This window comes from Salvia hispanica, chromosome 2, assembly GCF_029641045.1.
Source record: "Salvia hispanica isolate PSC_SH4W2 chromosome 2, Shi_PSC_v1, whole genome shotgun sequence".
Taxonomy (NCBI): domain Eukaryota; kingdom Viridiplantae; phylum Streptophyta; class Magnoliopsida; order Lamiales; family Lamiaceae; genus Salvia; species Salvia hispanica.
In genome coordinates, this window is record NC_142693.1 from 40,366,016 (window position 1) to 40,388,174 (window position 22,159).

General features: G+C 40.1%; 1 protein-coding gene across 6 annotated transcripts; it reads right to left on the bottom strand.

Moving 5' to 3' along the window:
- Positions 1-470: 470 nt before the first annotated feature.
- Positions 471-11,385, bottom strand: LOC125201428 (uncharacterized). Of its 6 annotated transcripts, XM_089064637.1 has the most exons (15): positions 10,843-11,380; positions 7,792-10,251; positions 7,507-7,636; positions 7,341-7,423; positions 6,969-7,216; positions 6,272-6,358; positions 6,088-6,187; positions 5,570-5,759; positions 5,350-5,482; positions 5,148-5,208; positions 4,561-5,059; positions 2,787-2,930; positions 1,870-2,233; positions 1,129-1,499; positions 471-1,051 (listed from the first exon to the last, which is right to left on the bottom strand). In XM_089064637.1, the coding sequence occupies exons 1-11, from the start codon at positions 10,885-10,887 to the stop codon at positions 4,913-4,915; spliced, it is 3,684 nt and encodes a 1,227-aa protein (XP_088920763.1). In that variant the 5' UTR covers positions 10,888-11,380; the 3' UTR covers positions 471-1,051; positions 1,129-1,499; positions 1,870-2,233; positions 2,787-2,930; positions 4,561-4,912. The 6 variants fall into 6 exon arrangements, with proteins under 6 accessions (XP_088920763.1, XP_088920764.1, XP_088920766.1 ...); XM_089064638.1 differs by lacking the exons at positions 471-1,051; positions 1,129-1,499; positions 1,870-2,233; ... (2 more) ...; positions 5,148-5,208; positions 5,350-5,482 and having other exon boundaries at positions 5,622-5,759; positions 6,088-6,170; positions 10,843-11,384; XM_089064640.1 differs by lacking the exons at positions 471-1,051; positions 1,129-1,499; positions 1,870-2,233; ... (2 more) ...; positions 5,148-5,208; positions 5,350-5,482 and having other exon boundaries at positions 5,722-5,759; positions 6,272-6,353; positions 10,843-11,385.
- Positions 11,386-22,159: the final 10,774 nt, after the last annotated feature.

Here is a 22,159-nt window from a genome sequence, read left to right on the forward strand (position 1 = left end):
AACTTACTAAAAATGGCTAGACAAAAGGTAAAGGGAATCAAAGGATATGCGGTGCAGAAAAGTTGAAAAAGTGCATGTACAAAAGCAAAAAAGCAACACAAGTGGTCTCATTCTTTGATTGTGACATTTTCTTCTTCACCAAGCTAAACTAACAAGATCTAACAAACTCCATTGATGAATGTTCAAGCTTGAAAATTCATAAATGCAATATTTAACTTGACATCGAGAACGAAAGCAAGAAAAACTGAGATCTACGCAAACTGGTCAACATGAGAGGGTGACAGAAACAAGCAAAAACGAATTCCATGCATTTTTCAGAAACTTAACCCTATAAAACTTGTAAACACTTGAGGAAAAACTAGATCTAACAAAGCTAGGCAGATTCAAGCACTTAAACAATAGAAATCAACATAAAACTACCAGATCTAGCTAACTAACTAGGGTTTAAGAAATCGTAAGCAGCTGAAACACAAAATAAAACCACCATAAACTTCATTGCATTCAAGATTATCACCCAAAAGATGTTACAACTAAAGTAGCTACTGGAATCCAAGTCAAATGCAAGCAAAACAAGTACTTAAGCTAAGAAATCTTAAAAACAAAGCAAGTAAAAGATTGTTTGGCTCCTCAGAAACTGAAACTGGAAGAACTTCTGGAATTACAGCGACTGGAATGAATCAGGCATTATGACCCCCCACCGGCCCGTGGCCGGAATCTTCAAGTCAGACTGCTGGATTTAGAGAGCGGAACTAAGAGCTAATGGAGCTATTCTCCCTAAAAAAAGTGATCCCTTTTCTTTATGTTCAACCCTGTTTATAGGGTTGCTTGCCCTAATTTCTAGGGCTGCCTCTTCATGCGAAATGATAATTTTGCCCCTCTTTAGATAGTGATTGTTCCAAGGAAGTCCTTCTTTCTCGTGTCCAGCTCCATGGCATCCATCCTGACCAGTTTGAACCTTTCTGCCAGTTTGCACTTTTTCTGCGCCTTTTCACGCGAATTCCTTCTGACTCCTTTCCTCCTGATTTGTACCTTATCCTGCACACTTCAACAACTAATTTGCACATATTATCTATTTAAAAACGGTATACTGGCCAGTAACCAAGGCACAAAACTCGGCTCATCACTCACCTGTGACCAAGCTCCCTCATGTATAGATAAGGGTTGTAGTAACCCTCATATATGCAATGTGATCATATCTATTCTTTTGACAAACATCACACTCTATGGTGATTTCTCCATCTTAGTCCAATAAAAAAGTGAGTTCGACCTCTTGTAAGTAGCTAGGATCCAAGACCATCCTCCTTTACTTGAATAGTGGAAAGCCTTAATAATTTGTCTTCTCATGCCTTCATCATTCCCAATTACCAACCTTCCTTTTCTACGAAGTTGATCACCAAGCCAAGTGAATTAGACTTAGTGATTCTGCTTCAGTTCTACAATGATAGCAGCCAATTTAGCATCAGATCTCCATTTGGCCTCAATATGTGGATAAAGGTCCACTGAAACAGTAGAAATAGCCATACAAATTACTTCATAGAGTGTTATTGTGAATTTTTTAGTATGAAGTATAAGCGCAAATAATCACAAACAAATAATAAATGTCCTAAAAATACTTCTAAACTGCAAGAGAATAATATCAAAATAGTACTTCGCGGTCGAACCCACAAGAAGGCGGTTCGGATGAACAGGTTATGAAAAGGAGACTAAAAAGCGGTAAAACGGAGATAAGCTGAGGATATAAACAATATCAAAACAAAAGTCACCAAAGGATAAAAGCTACTACTAGATTCTGAATTGTTTCAATCTATTTCACCAGACTCGTTCTAATACAATCTAAGTAATTAAGGATCGTATTTATTTTACACTCACCGCAGCTGAACACTTGGTGAGGGAATTGTACAACTAAGATAAGCTAAACACGTCTCAAAGTCCATACTCACTAACCTTTCACCCCTGCAGGTAGTACAATAGGCTACTGATTAATTTCTAGAAATAGGAAATTCATCATCTGGAGAAATAAAGTTCAAAACAATTCCTTCTACAAATTAGGAGTAACTAGACCTGCCCAAGGTTTACCGAACCGGCGGTTAAAACCGAAATCGTGAGAATTTACCCGAACTGAAACCGTCGATTTTTGAACTGAGGTTCGGTTCAGGTACAAAAATTTTCGAACCGACACCGTGCCGAAACCGCCGGTTCCAAACCGGAACCGCGAAAAACCGTGAAACCAAGCCTGAAACGCAAAAAACCGACGGTTCAGAACCGTGAAAAACCGTAAAAAAACCGCCGGAAAACCGCCGGTTCGGAACCGGAACCGTAACCGCGAAACACTCTCACGATTCGGTTCCGGTTTGACAATTTCCAAAACCGGAACCGACGGTTCCTGAACCATGGGCACATCCGCTTTTATAAAACCGGAACCGACGGTTCCTTGTGTGAATCTCTAGGGTTCTCCGTGTGGCAGCATAGGGGAAATATAAAAGCGGAGAAAAAAGATGAAAGAGTGAAAGGCGGAATAAAAGATGAGAATTATGAGATGTTGAAAAGAATGAGATCTAATAGGATTTGAATTCTTGAAGTTTAACTGCATTGCGCAACTTTCGTAAAACGACTATAACTTTCTCTACTGGACTCTGATTGAGGCATGCAAGGTACCTACGCGAAACTCTTTCGATGATGAAGACATGGATGGTGTTATAAGAGCATTTAGAGATCATCTTGAGAGGCCGATTACTCTAAGAAAGGCTATATTTTCTTAAAAGATCAATTAAGGGCTTTGAGATTACCCATAATACAATACTCCAAGAAATCCTCTAAGCTGAGATACATCTGATGGTGTTGGCCGTTTCAGTATAGCCTAAATTTTCATTTGATTTGTTGAAACACCAACTTTAGAGATTGTGTGGCCTAGATATTCCACTCGTGGCAACCTAAATGAACACTTGTTGTGCTTAGCAAAAAGTAAGAATTCCCTGATTTTTCTAAAGACTAACTCCAAATACCAAAGATTAGTATATCATCAAAGAAAACCAGCATAAATTGTCTCAAATACGGTCTGAAAACCTCATTCATCAACCCTTGAAACATAGCAAGTGCATTGGTAAATTCACATGGCATAACAACAAACTCATAGTGTCTAATGTGGGTCTTAAAATCCAAGTTAACACTAAAATGAGCCTCAAAAACTCTAAGAAAATGAATAAAACCAATGGGAAAAATATGCATCAACATTTAAATCTTGCTTTTTCTTATGAACAAGCTGCATTTTTTATCACAATATATAACAACTCATAATCAACTATATCCCAATTGTATATCACATTATCACTCGATGACATTCGAATATGCTAAACAACTCGATATTAATGACCATGAATGAATGACTAAAAGAGAAAGCTAAACAGAGGATATTTCATGCAGGCTCTATAGAATATTATTTTAAGCTACACAAGTTATGCATGCTTGATTTTAAGCTACTATAAGAGCCTGCATGATTTTAAACTACACAATTTAATGCAAACATTCTAATAGTATTCTCTCAAATTCTCGAAAGTTGGTACCACAAAAATTAATGCCAAACTTATTAAGTAAAACATTGTCTGCAATGTGCAATAGCCAATAAGGAAGAGAATCCTCCTCTTTTAAAATAGAGACAACTCAATTAACTCTAGGGTGGATGGGCGAGACTTTATTTAAATTATTCTGAAATTGATGAAATCTGTGGCAAATGAAATATGCATGTCTAGTGTATAGGATATAAATTTCAAAGCTCAACACATGCATAGAAATGTCTGAAAAATCACACAACATTCTCAACACATTGAAATAGCCGATGTATTTTTTAAAAGCCTAAGAAAATATTTTGGTCAGTGCAACAAGCCTCACAATTCAATACCAAAAGGGTGCTTATTCACTATATTCTTGCCACCATTGCATTTCATTTTCATAGTTGAAGTTCATCCACATACATATAAGGCACAAGATGATGTATGCTAAACATAAAAATATGTGAACAGAACAACAATATAAGCATTATTAACAATCAACCTTAGCCAGCAAAATTACATTTAATCACAATATAAAAGGTAGTATTGTTTTAATTCAACTTTAAACTATCGAAGTAACAAGAGTTCAAAAACTCTTATTTTTCAAATACTAATTCAAAAATTTCCAAACTTTAATAAATTACTTTAGTAATTCAAAACAAAGTACAAACACTTTTATTTAATCAAGATAACTTCGAATCTCCAAATTTTCGGGGGCGTTACAAATACAGTACGAACAATGCGTGAGGTTAGGTTAGTGAAGAACCCTTTTCAAAATAAATAATCTCCAATCTAGAGGTAACATGCTACAATTCAAAGATGATCAATTTAGAGGGATCAAACTTCAAGCATTGTCTTTGTAATAAACCCTAAAATTAATATTATCAAGCGAAGATTGAGTATAGACTTTTATTGATATCTGTAATCTTGCAATCTTAAACTTTCCACAATGCTAAAATCAAGCAACAATGTGGATTCATTTTTAACTTCCCAGAAACAAATGAACTTCACATACCATAACATTTCCTTAGCCGCTGGAATGATAAATACAAAGAGGAACCTGAAGATAAAAGGAGTAACAACATTAGTTGAAAACAAGAGAAAACTGTGAATGATAAATAGATATAATAGTGCAAAAGCACCCAGGGATAGTTTCAAAAACTCTGCTGGAGACATTGAAAACTTAGCAGGATGTTAGATGTGATTAGCTAGTAGCTTAATCTGTACAAAAAAACGATCATGGGCCATGACGGTGTATTTTCAGTTACGTCATCTTCCTTCCAGCTCACTTCCAAAGTCGAGAGGTTCATGAGTAGCTTGATAGTACTACAGGAAGGTCTGAAATGTTAATAAGAAGAGTACCGCCCTCAGCAAGCGGATATCTTCTTTCGTTTGTAGTATTTTAAGAAGACCTTGGTGCTTCCAGATTGTCTGCCATTGCTCGTGGCTAGTAGAGGATAACCAAGGGCGGGTTGGAGAGATGAATAGTCCAGGGCAGTTTGTTGATTCACCACCTATACACATAGTGAAACAGTGAAAATTTCATTGAAAATAAGTAAATTATTGAACTTGAATCTGTTTAATGACAAAATAATGAAGTACCACTATGGCTTTTTCAGCAGAGGAGCAACCGGCATCGCCATTGTCAGCTACTGTTTTGTCGCTGAGGTGAAAAGGAAAAAATGAGAAACAAAAGTCTGTAGCTGGAATTAAAACATTGAGATGAGATATTAAGAGATATATTCAAGATATAATTGGAACATTCTAGATATATCATAGCATAGAGGTGAGTATATAGTGTTACCATGCTGATTCCTGCTCCATGACGTCAGTCTCCTCTACTTGTTTCCCTTCCAGAACTTCAGATACAGGGCTGATTACACCAACCCCGATGTCAGCATTGTTGTCTACATGGTCACAACCCGTTGTTTGGTTTTCTGCAGACAGGTTTAAAAGGAGGTTACATCTCTTTTTGTTAAGAAACGGCCCTTCGATCAAAAAACAGTTTGCAGCAATTCATTTACCTGCAGGTAGATCACTCTTCAACATTTTCTGGCAAAATATCGTACCCTGGAAGTCGAGGAAAGTATAGACCAGAAAATTTAATCTCTCTGATTCATCCATCTTGGAGAACCCAAATGAAGAGATCCAAGTGTTCAAAACACTAGGAACAGCTGGCAAAACAAGCCTCTCGACTCCCAATTCTGCGAGTTGCTGCAAAAGCCAAATACACCAAATAAGCAAAATAACACAGCACCAACAGACACTTCAACAGTTCAACTGAATACAACTGCAAGTCATTTCTATCTTGGGAAGCCGGCTTTGCATGAAAGAAGAACTGTATAATGAAGAGGCAGCTTCATGCCATCCAGACCAAGTGTATGGACTGGGATAAGATTTTGAAGGCATGGACATAAGGTGAGAGAGCCAACCCATTTCTCCATGTAATCATTTGTAGACACTGATTACAACACGACTCATTATGCAGGTACAAGGGAAATGAAGCAAAACAATGGAGTTCTAAAATGTAGGAGCAGAATACCTTCTCAAGTTCATTCATCAGAATTCTACACATCCCAAGTCGACGATATTGAAACCGTGTGGCGACGAGAGGGACTTCTGCAACTGTTTTGCCATATATCCTGGAATCAGTAGGCATAGAATTTGAGGTACTTCAACGTAACAATATACAAGAGTTTCAAATAAGAATGTGAAGCATCAAATACCTCACGGAAGCCGCTGAGATCAAGTCGTCATTCTTTTCCAATAATACTGTATAAAATCCTTGAAAGTTCAAACGGTTGAGATCTGACCTGTAAATCAAAATATCAGTACTACATATATATCTAACCCGCAACTGAAAATATTAGTACCACTTATATTGTGTTATATTCCTTATATCCTCAATAAATAAAATACTAGTACCACTTACATAATGCTTATGTTCTTCATATAATAAATAAACAAGGATCTAAGATGATAAGCAAGGTACATGGGGATAATATTCCATTAAATTATACTCCCTGTGTTCTTAAAATAGAACTTTTTTTTCCTTTTTGGTCCATTTCTTAAAAGTAGAAACTTTCCATTTTTAGGAAATGGGCCCCACAATCCACTACCACTAATTCTACTACCTTTCTCTTTCTCTCTCTTACTTTATCCATTTTTCTCTTTCTCTCTGTTACTTTACCAATTTTGCATTTAAATCTATGCCGTTTCAAAAGTTCCTATTTTAAGAAACAGAGGGAGCAATAATTTCAATCTATAGTCCACTACTATCCATCAGATTTGCTAGATGTATGAATGGGCAAGACGAATAAGGATTACAAGGATACGCAAAAGTTGACACATATTGCAAAATTGCATAGCAATAGATTCTAGAGAATATGCATAAGTAGCGATGGGGAGACGAGACTAGCATACCTTCGATTAAAGATAATGTCTTCCATTAGATCCCTCCTGGTCCTAGGCTCTTTGACGGGTTCAAAACATTCATGCATCACGCTGAGGGCCACATTAAGCTTGCAGTAACTCTCCACCGAACTCTCGTCATCATATGTCACAGCATTCTTAGAAATATTTGATTCCATGTACTTCACTAAAGTCCAAGTCATATTTTCAGTTCCTACAGGAATCTTTTTCCCCAGAAGCCCATTCAGACCATCAAATATCTGCAACAGAACAGTTATATTTAAACAAAGCCCATGTGATTTTAGAATTCAAGCCATCTTCAACTTTAAAAAAATACCACAATATGCAAACAGAGCTCTATAAAAGGAAAACAGGTAACAGTACCTGTCGACATGTATCTTGGCAGAACAAATCACCTTTAGAACAACATTGTGTATCTCCTTCATTTGTGAGGCATTCAGCGTGAACTACAAAAGGTTGTCAATGATTAGAGCATGATATACTCGAGAATCTAATTTTTAGTTTTTTTTACGAGTAGATATTGACTTACATCGTCGCTCACACTGACAACAGGTGAAAAAAGAAGTGCCTTTGGCTAGTCTATTTCCTGAATCGGATCTGCTCCTGTTGCAAATCTGACAACAGCAGGACGGGCAGAACCAATCACCCTCTGGAACCTCCTGTCAGAGCTAGCATGGTGAAAAATAGAAGAGATCTAAATGACACCAACACAGCCTAGAAGAATTAACTCGATGGTGATACCTATTTTCAGAAGAAATGGACAATCAAGTGCTAAGAAATATAACAAGCGGATGAATTATGAATGTGAGAATACCTTTAAACCAACGCACTGAGTATGAAACGAGGATGGACACAAGTCACACAACAGTAAATCACCTCCGTAGTGACAGACAGAACATATGTCGTCACTTTTTCTATTATGTTGGGCAGCCTTTGGTTGATGTTCTAACCTTGAATTTCGACTGCTATAACGTAGTTTCAGTTGCAACTGGCACTCAAGCAAAGACATACCATCCTCCAAATATATATTTGCAGAAGGTCTACGATCAGAGCTGCCAACATGTGCTTCAAAGTTTCTAAGAGTAAAATTTCCCCCGCAGCAACTACATTTAATCCCTTCGCGAGATATTCGTCCTTCTGCAATTCGAGGACCATTTTTGCCACTACAGTAGTGAACTTTTGCTCTTGGCAAAACCACATTATTGTCAATCAACCAAGACAAGATAGTTCGAGGTGTCTGCTGAGAGGAAGAAGCAGCCTCCTCACGTACCCTTTTACTAGATTGCCTCACTGGGGTTAAAGAATTAGCATTTAAATCTCCTCTCAGTCTCATTGATGCATTAGATTTCCATCCTCTCTTGGGTGATGCCAGCGAAACTTCAAGACAATTTGATTCGAGCTTTCTCCTCTTCTTCCTCGACATTCTGGTTTTATGAGCTTCACATTCGAGCTTTCTCCTCTTCAAGACACATTTGGTTCGCGGAAGATGTGATTTACTTGTCGATAAATTTCCATCATAATTGTTGATGAAGTCTCTATTTACGACTCTTCCCATGGCACGAGAGGGGTCACTGGAAGTAAGTGCACCAGCTTGTACACACCATGTACAGGCTGAAAGAAGAGAGTAAAACATTTTTCCAGTAGGTGACATATAACGTATTTCCCAGCCGTATTGTCCTTTGTTGTGGCGATAAAAAGACCATCCAAGTGCAGACAAGTGTTTCCTTGCTTCCATGCCTTTCAATTTGCCTTCTGCAGACTTTGAAGCTAATGAGCAATAATCCCGCACTGCTTTGGGACAATATTTAGATTCAATTTCAAACTTCTCATCAGTAATGCACGGCGATTTGAACAAGTTTCTGGAAGCTTGGGATTTCCCAGGAGGTGAGGGTGTTTCTTCATATGAACTCATGTAGTTTGCAATGTCGTAGTTTGGGTGCATAGTAACGTGCGATGTGGGTTCCAACTCAAAGTCACCGTGGAACTTCTCGAATACCTCAGGTAGCGAATGAAAAGTTTTCCCATTGGGGGAAATATAGCATTTCCTATTCGAATTTCCCTTACATGTACGTCTAAACTCAATTTTCCAGCCCAGATAAAGTAGATGTTTGCTAACATCTGATGAGAGCCCATTAGGAGCAGTACCTTTACGAGAAGTACCTTTTCTTCCAGCCAAATACTCCTTATAGGAATCAATTGCATCAGGGCATTGCTGAGGCCCCGGAATCAATTGAGGTACAGCAGACTGCCAGTTAAGTCTTCTGGTCTTGGTTGAACTTTTACCTCTCCCTTGTCTCAATTTCAAACTATGAGATTCATCATAACTACTTGAACCAATCCCAGAATCTGCATCTGGATCAGGAGACCAAACTTGTTCGTCCGTGGGGCTAACTGAGACGCGAACTTGATCGTCCTCAATCTGAACCTGATCATTGCTTCCATGATTTACATCAGTTTGCGGAATTCCTTTATCATTAGACTGGAGATCTTCAAAGGGTGCTGCTTCTGCAAGAGAACTACAAAATGGTTCTTTAGATTTTACAATAGATTCACAATCTTTTTCCAGAAATTTCAATGATGTTTGTCCTTGTTTTTGCGCAGATTCACAGGACGAGTTCGCAAAGAGATTCTTAGCAAGAAGCTCTATATTGTCAGAGATCACCTGAAGCAATAATTGTTTCCATACATCCCGTTTAGAGGAAGTCCACTCCCCAAGGTTTTTAAAGTTATCCTTCGTCCTCACTTCATACCATATTTGCTTCACAGAGACAAGGCGAGGATACTCTTGCTCATATTCCTCTAATAATTCAAGAAACAGCCAGTTCCCACGAGATCTCCATTTCTCTGTGACCTCATCCCAATCCTTACTAAACCGCAGATCATCAACCTTGCCCTCAACTTCATCACCCAAATCAGGAAAGAAAATTCTTCTTCTCTCGCACCCATCTTCGTTGTCAAACACCACACCTTCCCACCAGGCGTCGTGATGAAACAAGTCAACACATGCTCCATATTGCAGAGTTCGTGCCCCTACAAGACCCAAAGTCTGTGTTTCTGGACAAGGCCTAATCAAGCCCCTATACTCACCAGGTCTCTTAATTTCTTCATCAAAAACCCCATCAATTGCAGGGGTCACTTTTACTTCCTCAACCAGCTTAGCAGAGCCATCATCACACTCAAGGTGATCATACTCCACTACGCGAACCAATTCCTTGCAGCCGATCACCTTACCAGGATGCCATGAACCAAAAAACCCATCCTCAACGCTCCTCACCTAATCAAGATTCCTCAATGCTAAGCAAATGTTTTTGGCAAAAACAATAAATAGGAACAAAAAGATTATCACCAAATATAGCAATAGGATCACCAAACCAAAATTCCCATAATTTGACCTTCATACCTCATTTATCACATAAATTGAGGCTGAGTAACAATTCTAGTGTATAAAACTCATCAAATTCAAGATAAATTCATGAAATTTACAGGCTACAGCACAAAATATTTACCAATACAAAATTTTGCATGTCCATAAGAAAATAATGAAAACATCACATCCATTTAATCAACCCCATTATTAACTCGATCGTGAATGATTTCCAAAAACCCACATGCAAAGAACACCATAAAGACGTGATTTTCCCACAGAAAACACAATGCAGGAAAAATTTAAGAAGAATAAAACTTCACATTAACGAAATAACGCCTCATAATTCAATAAAATTGACAAAACAACAGTTAAAATTGGGGTAGAATCAAAAGAACGAGAGTTGTAATGATCACAAGAAGAACCAAGAAAAATTGGGCAAAAAGAATAAAACTTTATCTACTAAAAACCAGACACAAGAATTGCGACGAACAAAAGTACCTCAACTTTTTGATGAAGGAGAAGCTTTCTGTTTCTGGCCGCCATTAAGCATGGGATTTTGAGGTTTTGTGTCAACAATTGTGTATGTAATATCAAGGGTTTATTGGAGGTTTTATGTTTGCGTGTGTCAGAGTTGATTTTGTTTCCTTTTATAAAAGTACTCCATCCGTCATGTTAAATGTATATCTTTTTCATGTTAAATGTCTTATCTTTTTCATGTTTTTGTTTTTTTCACCTTTCTTTTTATATTTAAAAAAAAATTCTAACTTTTTATTAAAATATTCAATTACTGTTTTTTTCTCTACTCATTCTATCTAACAAATTTTTCTAAAATCTAGTAACACTTAGGGCATATTCATTAGGATAGAGGGAATACTAACAAAATGGGATTCTTTTTCTTTTTTATTTATGGAGAATTAATTGCTTAATTTTGTTAAATTAGTATGTATACCCAAAAATGTTAATAGGCCCGCCCAACATTCTATCAACCTTTTTCCGCTCACATTTAATTATTATAAACTAAAATATGAAAGTAGAACCTCCACATTCCACTATCTTTTTTCACCAACTTTCCTTTTCATTTTCTAAAATCTGTGCCGAACTTAAATGAAACTCCTAAAAGGGGATGGAGTGAGTATTTAGTAGTACCATTTTTCAAAACGAGTGCTCAAAATGAAACTCCTAGTGTGAAATTCTCGAATGATAAGTTTATAGTATATTTCATGATACTTGCTTTGGAACGTGTGCATGTGCATATAAATATCTCAAACTGATAAGTAGACTGACTAAACTTATCCACGTTTTTGCATGAGCATGATAAATACGTGAACTGATCAAGTAGACTCTCTAAACCTATCCACGTGTCGTTGGACACGTAATCCAAGTGTATCTCAAAAACTTAACTCACAAGCTTCTAATTAACACATAGAAGTAAGGATCGAATCCCACAAGGATAAGGATGGAGGATTATAAGCATGTGTAGGGACATTTTGCAATGGGTTGGTTGCTGCCACACTGCTTTGGGTGGGTTAAGAATTACTTCTTCCGTCCACAAATAGGAGTCTCATTTCTATCTGACACGGGTTTTAAGAAATGTTAAGAAAAGTGGATGGAAGAAAGTTACTAGAATAAGGTCTCACTTGAATGTATTAGTTTTAAATGATATGTGAGTGAAATGAGTTAGTGGAATGTGGGGTCTCTTTACCATTTATGGTAATTATGAACTGAGACTCCTATTTGTAGACGGACCAAAATGAAAAAACGAGACTCTTATTCATGGACAGAGGGAGTAGCTACTTAACTTAGGCAAAGAAACAAAAAATTCTACCTAGACTGATCAGTTAGACTAGAAAGACATGAAAGCATGAATAAAGTGATTACATGAAATGGTACGTGCAATGAGTAAACATTTAAATATGAACTAAATCAACCAAGAGCATCTAATTAAAATGATTCTCGGCTGGAGTTACTAAAAATAGGCCAACATGCATGCAAAAGTAAATTGAGACCATATTTTTCCAATTGACCTATTTAAGGACAAAAAAACTAGAAAAGTTGCAAAGCATAAAGTAAACTTCAAAACTGATTCCCTAAATGGATTTCTCCTGCATCTTCTTCAAGTAACTACATCTTCTTCAAGTAATTAAACAAAACATAGCATTACAATCACCATTTATGACAAACCTTCCGAAAAACAGTACATGCTTCATAAGAAACGTAAATACGAAATTGAGGTTGAAATGACTAAATCTACTCAATATGATCAACTAGTGCGCGAATAAAACAGAACTAAATAACCATGCATTCTACGCAAAGTAAACTAGATCTACGAACTTAAACAACTAACAATTTTGAAAAACATCTATTCAAATATAAATAAAAACGCAACATCATTAGGACCAACTAAAACTTCCATAATAAGAAAGATCAAACGATGTCCAACTTCAAAATAACAAGATCAAACTCAAGCAGCGAATAACTAAGAGGTTTCAAAAGCTAACATGTCAAACACTTCAAAACACTTGAGATATAAAACTAAAATGCGCAAAACAGAAAGTAAAATCTTCACTCCAAAGAGTGGTTGTAACATCCATGACCAAAATATGCATCATTTTATATTTTGATGTATTATATTGTTATTTGCATAATAAATAGTATATTAATTGGATGTTATAGAGACTAATAAACTGAATATTGTGACATATGCATATGTGATAAGGCTAATTTCATGCATCGGTATGCGCAAAAAAATGTTATAATTTGCTGGGTCTAACACGTTTCCTAAGCCAGGTGTGTGAAGAAAAGCGCTAGATCAAGGAAGTAAGGAAGGAGATGGTCTAGCGAGAGAAAGGAGTGAAAATGAGCAGAATTTACAAAGAAAAGTGGCGTGACAGAGGAGTCTACAGCTGAGGGCAACAAAGTCATTATCAATACCTCGCTGGGCCCACCTAAAACGCCTATATATAGAGAAGAGCATGCAACGCAGAACATACAGTTTTTATTCTTCTTAGCTCATACATTTACACACACACTTGGGAAAAATTCTGGGGATAATCGTGATAGGGGGGTTACTTTCTAAAGATCTCGAGTTTGGTAACGTCGTCCTAGTGAGGGCGAAGATACAATTGTTTTACTTTCAGCTGTTTTTTTTGCTAGTTTCCACCGTCGAACTTCACTTTTGGGAGTCGACTTTGATGTTGATGATGTTTAACTGCTTATCGCTCATGGATCTGAGTTTAGCTGTTTAATTTCAAGTCATTTTGCTTAGATCTCTCTGCTGTTAGCGTAATTCTTAAAATTGCTATGTCGATCTCCGCTTATTTCGTTATTGAGGTGTTTGATGTGGAATTTGGTGACAGATCTGTGGTTGATTGAGTGTTCGGAGCTTAAATTTGAAAATCTGACGTGATGGAGAATTTTTTCTATTTGGAGTCCGTGTCGGACGCTTGGATCCGGAGTGGATTTAGCGTCTGAAGTTGGTTTTGGCGTGTGAAAGAAACAGTAGTTGATAGACTTGTTTAATTTCCTTTGTTTTCTATTTCACTTCGTCTAGGTATGCAGATCTGTTAAGTTCTTCGTTATTTATGCATAGATTTGATTTCAAGTTAGTAGCCCTGTTTTTTGATTTGCTTATTTGTTTTCTCAAGAAGTTTTATGCGAATTTGGTTGTAGAAGACGATGTCACTGTCAGTTAGTACGAGAGTTAGTTATTCTGCCACTTTCCAGTCGTACTCTGCTTTTTCTTAGATGTGGTCCCACCGTAGAATTATCTCCTAGGTCTAGCTGTTAGGTTAAGTTTCTTTCTAATATTCCCAAGTCAAGTTAATTTTAATTTTCCTCAACCCAAGAAAATGCGTGGCAGCAGCCAACACCAAAAATACTCCCAAATCCTTGATTACGAGTCTTACGCATCCTTCTCTGTGGGATCGATCCCTACTTCCCTATACTAGGTTTAGTAAAGTGGTTGAGGGTTTTTGAAGCGGGGAAGTACTTGTGTGTCCGACGACCGGGATTCCGCACAACCTACGAGTTCCTAGACCAAGTGATCTAGTGGACTTGCTGGATCTGGGGAACCTGCCTTATTTGAATATCGCAACACTGCACACACACTACACTTGTACTATCACATCTCGAGAAGCTTCAAGTGGCGCCGTTGCCGGGGAATGGATGGCGTTTGCTGTATTAAGGATTTGGTGTAAATATTCTAATTTTTGTTATTTTCTTTCTCACTGACAGTTTATGAAAGCGGGCTTCCAATCTGGAAGTTGGGCAAGTTCATCTGGATCAGGGAGTGGCCAGTACGAGTGGCGAATCAAGCAATCTACATCTACCATCACTACTAGATCAGGATTGAGAACGGAAGATCCATTCCCGTTCGAGTCAGAAAGTGAAAAGGAGTGGAATTCATCGACAGAGGAGAATCCAGGGACATCAACCGAACCAGAGCATTCCGAGACCGAGGAGGAGAAGGACCCAGATATGGCTCATCTACTAGACCCCGATCCGGAAATAGGGTCGCTCACCGCACATCTTGACGGTGAACCCGCTCATGCTATAGTCTCGAATCCACGACGGAGGTCGATGTACATCAAGACAAATGTGCTTGGAGTTCTACCTACTTTCTCTGGGCGTAGGAATGAATGCCCTTATGAATTTCTGAACGAGTTCAGTAAACTATGCAGCATTCAGAAGCGACCCAACGAGGCAACAGAAGAGGACTACCGTCTTCGAGCAATTCCGTTTGCTCTCAAAGGGGAGGCGAACACTTGGCTGCTGAGGCTTCCACCGGACTCGATCAACACGTGGAAAGATTTTAAACTGGAATTTCTGGATTACTTTTTTCCATCCAACAAGACGAATGCCTTGAAGAAGGAGATTCGGGAGTGCAAACAAGAATACGATGAGTCTCTAAGTTCTTATTGGTCCCGCTTCAAGGGGCTGCTGGATGCTTGTCCAAACCACAGGATGATAGAAGCGGAGACTTACTATTTGTTCTATGAAGGTGCAAACCCTGAATCAAAGGACTTGATGAACTCCTCGAGCGGGGTAAATTTTACCAAGAATAAGGCAAGCGAAGCTCGGGAAACCTTGGGGAGACTGATCGAGGCAAAGAAGGCCTATGATAACCCGCGAAGCATATTGAGGAGAGGATCAGCTAATGCAGTGGTGGATCAAGAAGATAAGAAGGTGGAAGATAGGATCGATAAACTAGAAAAGGCCTTGCTAAATGCAATCGAGAAATACAATCCGCATGCTCCAGTGGAAAATGAGAAATCCCTTGGTCAAGAGGAAAGGCAACTGCAACCATACTACAGTCAACCCTACGAAGGAGAGTGCCACGCTCAAGCAAGTTCGATGGGAAGTTGGAATCCAGAGGGACGCTCCATGGAGGACTCACCCAAACTTCAGATGGACTGACCATGATCAAAGCCAGCCACCTCCCTTGCAGCTCACGAATTTTGCACACCCTCCGGAGAGGCAGTCCAATTGGCCAGGGAAGGGACAAGAAGGACAATTGCAGCTGGGATACAGGAATCAGGATCAAGCTAATTGGGGAAACAAAAATCAAAACAACCTAGGAAACTCTTATGTGCCACCTCACCAAAGGAATAACCAAGGCAATTTTCAGAATTCCCAACAGAACCATCAAGGGAATCAAGGGTCTGGTGGCCAGTACAACAATCAAGGGTCGAGTAACCAATACAACAATCATCAAGGAAATTTTCGACAGAACCAAGGTCAAGGACAAAATTTTGGTCAATTCAACTACAGACCACAACGGAGTTTGGATGACATGGTCCATGATTTGGTAAATTCACAGCAGTTCATGCAAGGTAACCTACATTCCAACAATGACATGGTGCACAAGTTACAAGATGCTCAGTCAGAGCAAAAAGCCGCCATGGACATGATGGCAAAACAACTTTCCCAGATCGCAGTATCTTTGAACGAGATGCGAGGGAATGAAGGTAAACTTCCTGCTACCGTCAAACCGCCAGACCGGGCAAATATTAGTCAAATCACTTTGAGATCTGGGCGGGGTTACGAAGGGCCAACGTTGGGAGCTGATGAGGAAGCGCCTATGCAAGCCAAAGAAGGGAAACAGAGTCAGAAACAGCAAGAAGGAGGCGCTGAACCAAGGGAGATCATTGTTCAGAGAGACCCCCAGAAGGAAGATTTAGGGGGATCTCTACCTCGACCAAGGGACCCGTTCTTCCTAGACCCCGAACCTGAGGAAGTAAGCAGGGAAGGAAACAAAGCAGTTGATGAAACCCAGGTTGGTACTTCCACAAATACAGTAAAGCGAACAAAACCATTTCCATATCGAGGGGAGGCGAAGAAGATAAAGGATGACACAGAGGATCTCATGGAGATTTTCAGCAAGTTGGAAATCAACTTGCCATTCTTGCAAGCCTTGAAAATGTCCACCTTCAGTAAGTTCATCAAGGAGTTTATTGCAGGGAAAACCAAACTAGATGGGAAGATTGTGATTGGAGAAACTGTGTCTGCTGTGATACAAAAAAGAAGGATGCCCTCGAAATGCACGGACCCAGGTATGTTTACATTACCCATTTCTTTAGGGGATATCAAGGTTGAGCATGCCATGTGTGATCTAGGGGCGTCAATAAATGTTTTGCCTCTTTCAATCTATAAAAGGTTAACTGGGGTAAGAATGGTTGATACCAAAGTAGTAATCCAGTTAGCAGATAGAACTTGCATTTGCCCTGAAGGAGTGTTGAAAAATATTATAGTCAAGGTGCATGAGTTTCTATATCCTGCTGATTTTTACGTGATCAAGATAAATGATAATGAGTCTGCTGAGTCTAGTGGGGTACTTTTGGGGAGGCCATTTTTGCGTACGGCTAAGACCATGATCGATGTGTTTGATGGAACAATTTGCTTGGACTATAATGGGGAAAAATATACCTTTAGCATAGATGAGGGGATGAAAAGACCTTTAGATGTTGAGAATCTCTATGCTATTGATGTTATTAACCCTTTAGTCCAAGAATATCTTGAGACAGAATTGATACAGGAACAGATTGATTACTCGGAGTTGAGCCATTCGATTGACAAAGAAGTTGTGGGATGGTGTGCAGCAGTGAACACAGAGGAATTGACAGATGAAGAGCTCATGGAGGCCATTATGGAATTCTGCAGGAACCCGAAATCAGCTAGGTCCAAGGGATCGGCTTATGTAGCCAGTTTGGAAAAATCTCATGGGTTAGGGAAAGAGACTTCACCAGAAAATTCAGAAAAAAATCCCTTGCCCCAGGAGACGAATGGAACGAAAAAAGAGCTGAAAACACTCCCACCAGGCCTTAAGTACGCTTACTTGGAGAAGGACGAGACATTTCCAGTAATAGTCAACAGCAACTTGACCAAGGAACAGGAGAAGGAGTTGTTAGAGGTCATCAAAAGGAGCAAGAATGTAATAGGATGGACTCTCTCAGATTTGGTGGGAATAAGTCCAGATCTTTGCATGCACCACATCCGTCTGGAAGAAAGTGCAAAGGCTCATCGAGATGCACAACGGAAGCTGAACCCAAACATGCGAGAGGAAGTCTTGAAGGAGGTATTGAAGTTGCTTGCTCTAGGAATCATTTACTCCATTCCTGACAGTGAGTGAGTCAGTCCTGTCCATATGGTGCCAAAGAAGTCTGGGATATAAGTCATCAAAAATGAGAAGAATGAATTGGTACCCACCAGATTAGTGACAGGGTGGAGGATGTGCATCGACTACAGGAAGTTGAATGAAGCCACAAAGAAGGATCATTTTCCTTTGCCTTTCATTGATCAGACGCTGGAAAGATTGGCAGGCAAACAGTATTTTTGTTTCCTTGACGGATACAGCGGATATTTCCAAATCTATGTTAATCCGGAGGATCAAGAGAAGACCACTTTCACATGCCCTTTTGGTACATATGCATACCGAAGAATGCCGTTTGGATTGTGTAATGCACCGGGGACTTTTCAACGATGTATGATGAGCATTTTTTCGGATCTGTTGGAAGTATGCATTGAGATATTCATGGACGATTTCATCGTCTATGGGAACTCATTTGATGCTTGTTTAGCCAGCCTGGATCTAGTGTTGCAGAGATGTCAGGAAAAGCATTTAGTGTTGAACTTCGAGAAGTGCCACTTCATGGTGACTGAAGGCATTGTCCTAGGTCACGTGGTTTCTGAGAGGGGTATCCAGGTAGACAAGGCAAAGGTGGATGTGATATCAAAATGACCATACCCTACGAATCAAAAAGAGGTGAGAGGTTTCCTAGGCCATGCAGGGTTCTATAGGAGGTTCATAAGGGATTTTGCAAAAATCGCGCAACCACTCACTCGGTTGTTACAAAATGATGTTGAATTCGTCTTTGACGAAGGATGTGAGAGGGCGTTCCAGCTGCTTAAGGACAGGTTAGTATCAGCACCAATAATCAGGGCACCAGACTGGAACCATCCTTTCGAGATAATGTGTGATGCGAGCGATTTCGCTGTGGGAGCTGTCTTAGGACAAAAAATTGATGGAAAAAGCTATGTGATCTTCTATGCTTCCAAAACACTAAATCAAGCTCAGAAGAATTATGACACCACGGAGAAGGAAATGTTAGCCATCGTGTATGCCTTTGAAAAATTCCGACCCTACCTTCTTGGGTCAAGAGTTATAGTTTTCACGGATCACGCAGCAATAAAGTACTTACTGGCTAAGAAGGAGTCGAAGCCAAGGTTAATCCGTTGGGTGTTACTTTTACAAGAATTTGATTGGGAAGTACGAGATAAAAGAGGAACGGAGAATAGGGTAGCAGATCATTTGAGCAGAATCTTCCAAGGAGAAACAGAAGAGGCTATACTCGATGCCTTTCCCGAGGAACATTTGTACCTTTTGGAGAAATTTCCTAGACCACCTGACTGGGAAGCAGTTTTGGCTCTGACCGGTCTAGGGGAATCGGATAAAGGGAAGCGCACACTGAATGCAGAACCATGGTTTGCTGATCTAGCCAACTACTTGGTCACAGGAGAGATGTCGGTTTCAGAAGAAGTTTCCCGGGCCCAGAGGATGAAGATTAGAAGCGAATCCAAATTTTATTTTTGGGCCTGTGGAAAATGTGCTCAGATCAAGTGATTAGGCACTGCATTCCCGAATGGGAACAAAGAGATGTGTTAAATCATTGCCACGCGTTAGCATGTGGAGGCCACTTTGGGCCAAGGAAAACAGCGAGGAAGGTTCTAGACAGCGGATTTTATTGGCCAACATTGAATAAGGATGCTTTCGAATTCTGCCAGTGTTGTGAGAGATGCCAACAGACAGGGGGAATTTCAAGGAGAGATGAGATGCCTCTGATCCCAGTGATCGTGTGCGAAATTTTTGATGTGTGGGGAATGGACTTTATGGGACCGTTTCCGTCATCCTGTCGGAATACCTACATATTGGTTGCAGTGGATTATGTATCTAAGTGGATAGAAGCCAAGGCCACCACAACTTGCGAATCAAAGGAGGTGTCGAAATTTATCAAGGATAACATTTTCAACAAATACGGAGTTCCTAGAGCCATCATCTCAGACCAAGGAACACATTTCTGTAATCGCACCATCGAGGCTTTAATGAAGAAATATGATGTACACCATCGAGTGTCAACTCCTTACCATCCTCAGTCTAATGGCCAGGCAGAGATTTCTAATCGCGAGATCAAGGCGATATTGGAGAAAACAGTTAATCCGTCAAGGAAAGACTGGAGCAAAAGACTCGGGGACGCATTGTGGGCCTACAGAACTGCTTTTAAAACACCTATTGGAATGTCACCCTACAGACTTGTGTTTGGTAAGATGTGTCACTTGCCTGTAGGAATTGAATACAAGGCATACTGGGCAGTGAAGGAAATGAACATGAAGCCGATAGCATGCGAAGAAGAGAGGAAGTTGCAATTGCAAGAGTTGGAGGAACTTCGGCTGGAGTCGTTTGAATCTGAAATGTGGTACAAAGAAAGAACGAAGTTATGGCACGATAAAAACCTCCGGGTCAAGGAACTTCATGTGGGACAGAAAGTGCTCCTTTTTCAGTCTCGGCTTAAGCTCATGCCAGGGAAACTGAAGTCTAAATGGATTGGCCCATACACCATCGTTGGCATCCGAGCAAATGGAGCAGTAGAGATCCAGGGAAGTGCTCCAAACTCTGTTCCTTTCCTTGTAAACGGTCATAGAGTGAAAGTCTATAGGGATAATTCTGAGTTGTGTGTTGTGGACGAGATTCCACTGCACACACTCCCTATTATTGCCTAAAAGGACGAGGGTAATTTCCGATGAATTCCTGGGTCAAGGGGTAAGCTGATAATTTTGAAAATTCACAACTAAACCAGGGAATCTTGGAAATACAACATGTAAATAGTTTAATTTTTCTCTAAAAAAAAAAAAAGAAAATAATAAATGAAAAAAAAAATAAAAAAAAATAATGCGCTTTATGTGTATATAATTTCGAAGCACCAGACTCCTAGGGGAACCCGTATTTTATGCCCTAACCTTGACCCAGGGGTCTGGAATCTTCAAATTTTATTTTGTAGGGCATGGTCGAGGGGATTCGTCAGGAGAGAGCCTGAAGGAAGGAGTCAAGGAGGGGAAGGATATTTTGAATTTCAAATTCTGGCCGATAATTATGGGAGACGTACGGTTGCTTACATCACGCCTGCAACCGCACCATCTTTTCACCAGAAAAGGCAACCGTCGTCCTTCTCTCTCCATCATTCCTCATTAGACAAAAAATTGTGTTTGCTCTTCCTTCTCTCTTCATTCACTCTCTCTCTAAAAGACAGACGAAACCCTAACAACAAAATCGCCCAGTTCTTTTCGTTTTCTTTCAGATCTATACCGATGGATTCGACCAAGGGAACTGAGTATGACCCCACTTTGTTGGCCGAATTAACACAGAAGGTGGGAAGCATAGAGAAAGCGAAGGAGGTGTACGCCCTATTCACCGCTAGTCTGATGCCGTCTGCGCCGACTGTACCATCACTGCCAATTCCGGCGGATTCGGCCGCAACACCGGCAAATCTCTCTGAAACAAGATCGCAAGTCGCGGAACTACCTCATGCAAGGGGCGTTTCGCAAGTGGCGGAGTCTGAGGACGGTGAACAGACGCATGACGAGACCTTGAAAGAGACAAAAGGTAATGTACCGGAGAACCCTAATCTTGAGGGTAGGGAAATGTATGAGGGGGAAACCCCTACTGCTGATGAAATTCTAGTGGGGGAAACCCCTATTGCTGTTGAGATATGTGAGGGGGAAACCCCTGTTGTGTTTGAAGTTCGTGAGGGGGAAACCCCAGTTTCTGTTGAAATTGCTGAGGGGGAGACCCCTGTGTTTGAGAAGGCTGTTGAGGGGGAAACCCCTATGTTTGAAACAACTACTGAGGGGGAAACCCCTATTCCAGGAGATGTCAGGGGGGAGAACCCCATCTATATCGAGGGGGCAACCCCGATGATGGTTGAAGAGGGGGAAACCCTAGAAAAGCTGTTGGCGGAGTCAGATCTACATTCGACGGTGGAACCGGAGCCCGAGGAAGGGCTAAAATTGATCGTGGACCTGGTTGGTGACCAGGAAACAAGTGAGCCCAAGATTGATGAAAGGGCCGAAAGGAGGCGCACCAGGAGAAGCCTCCTTGACGAAGTTGATGACTTCATGCCTGAAGCGACAGAGACAGAGGCGCGCTTGGCCAAGGAGAAAGCAAGAAAAGGAAAGGCGCCGACGACTGCATCCCCCCGGTCAAGGAAAGCTCCCTTCGTCCAGGAGGTCGAGGAGACCCTTTCCCCTGAGACCGAGGAAACCCTTG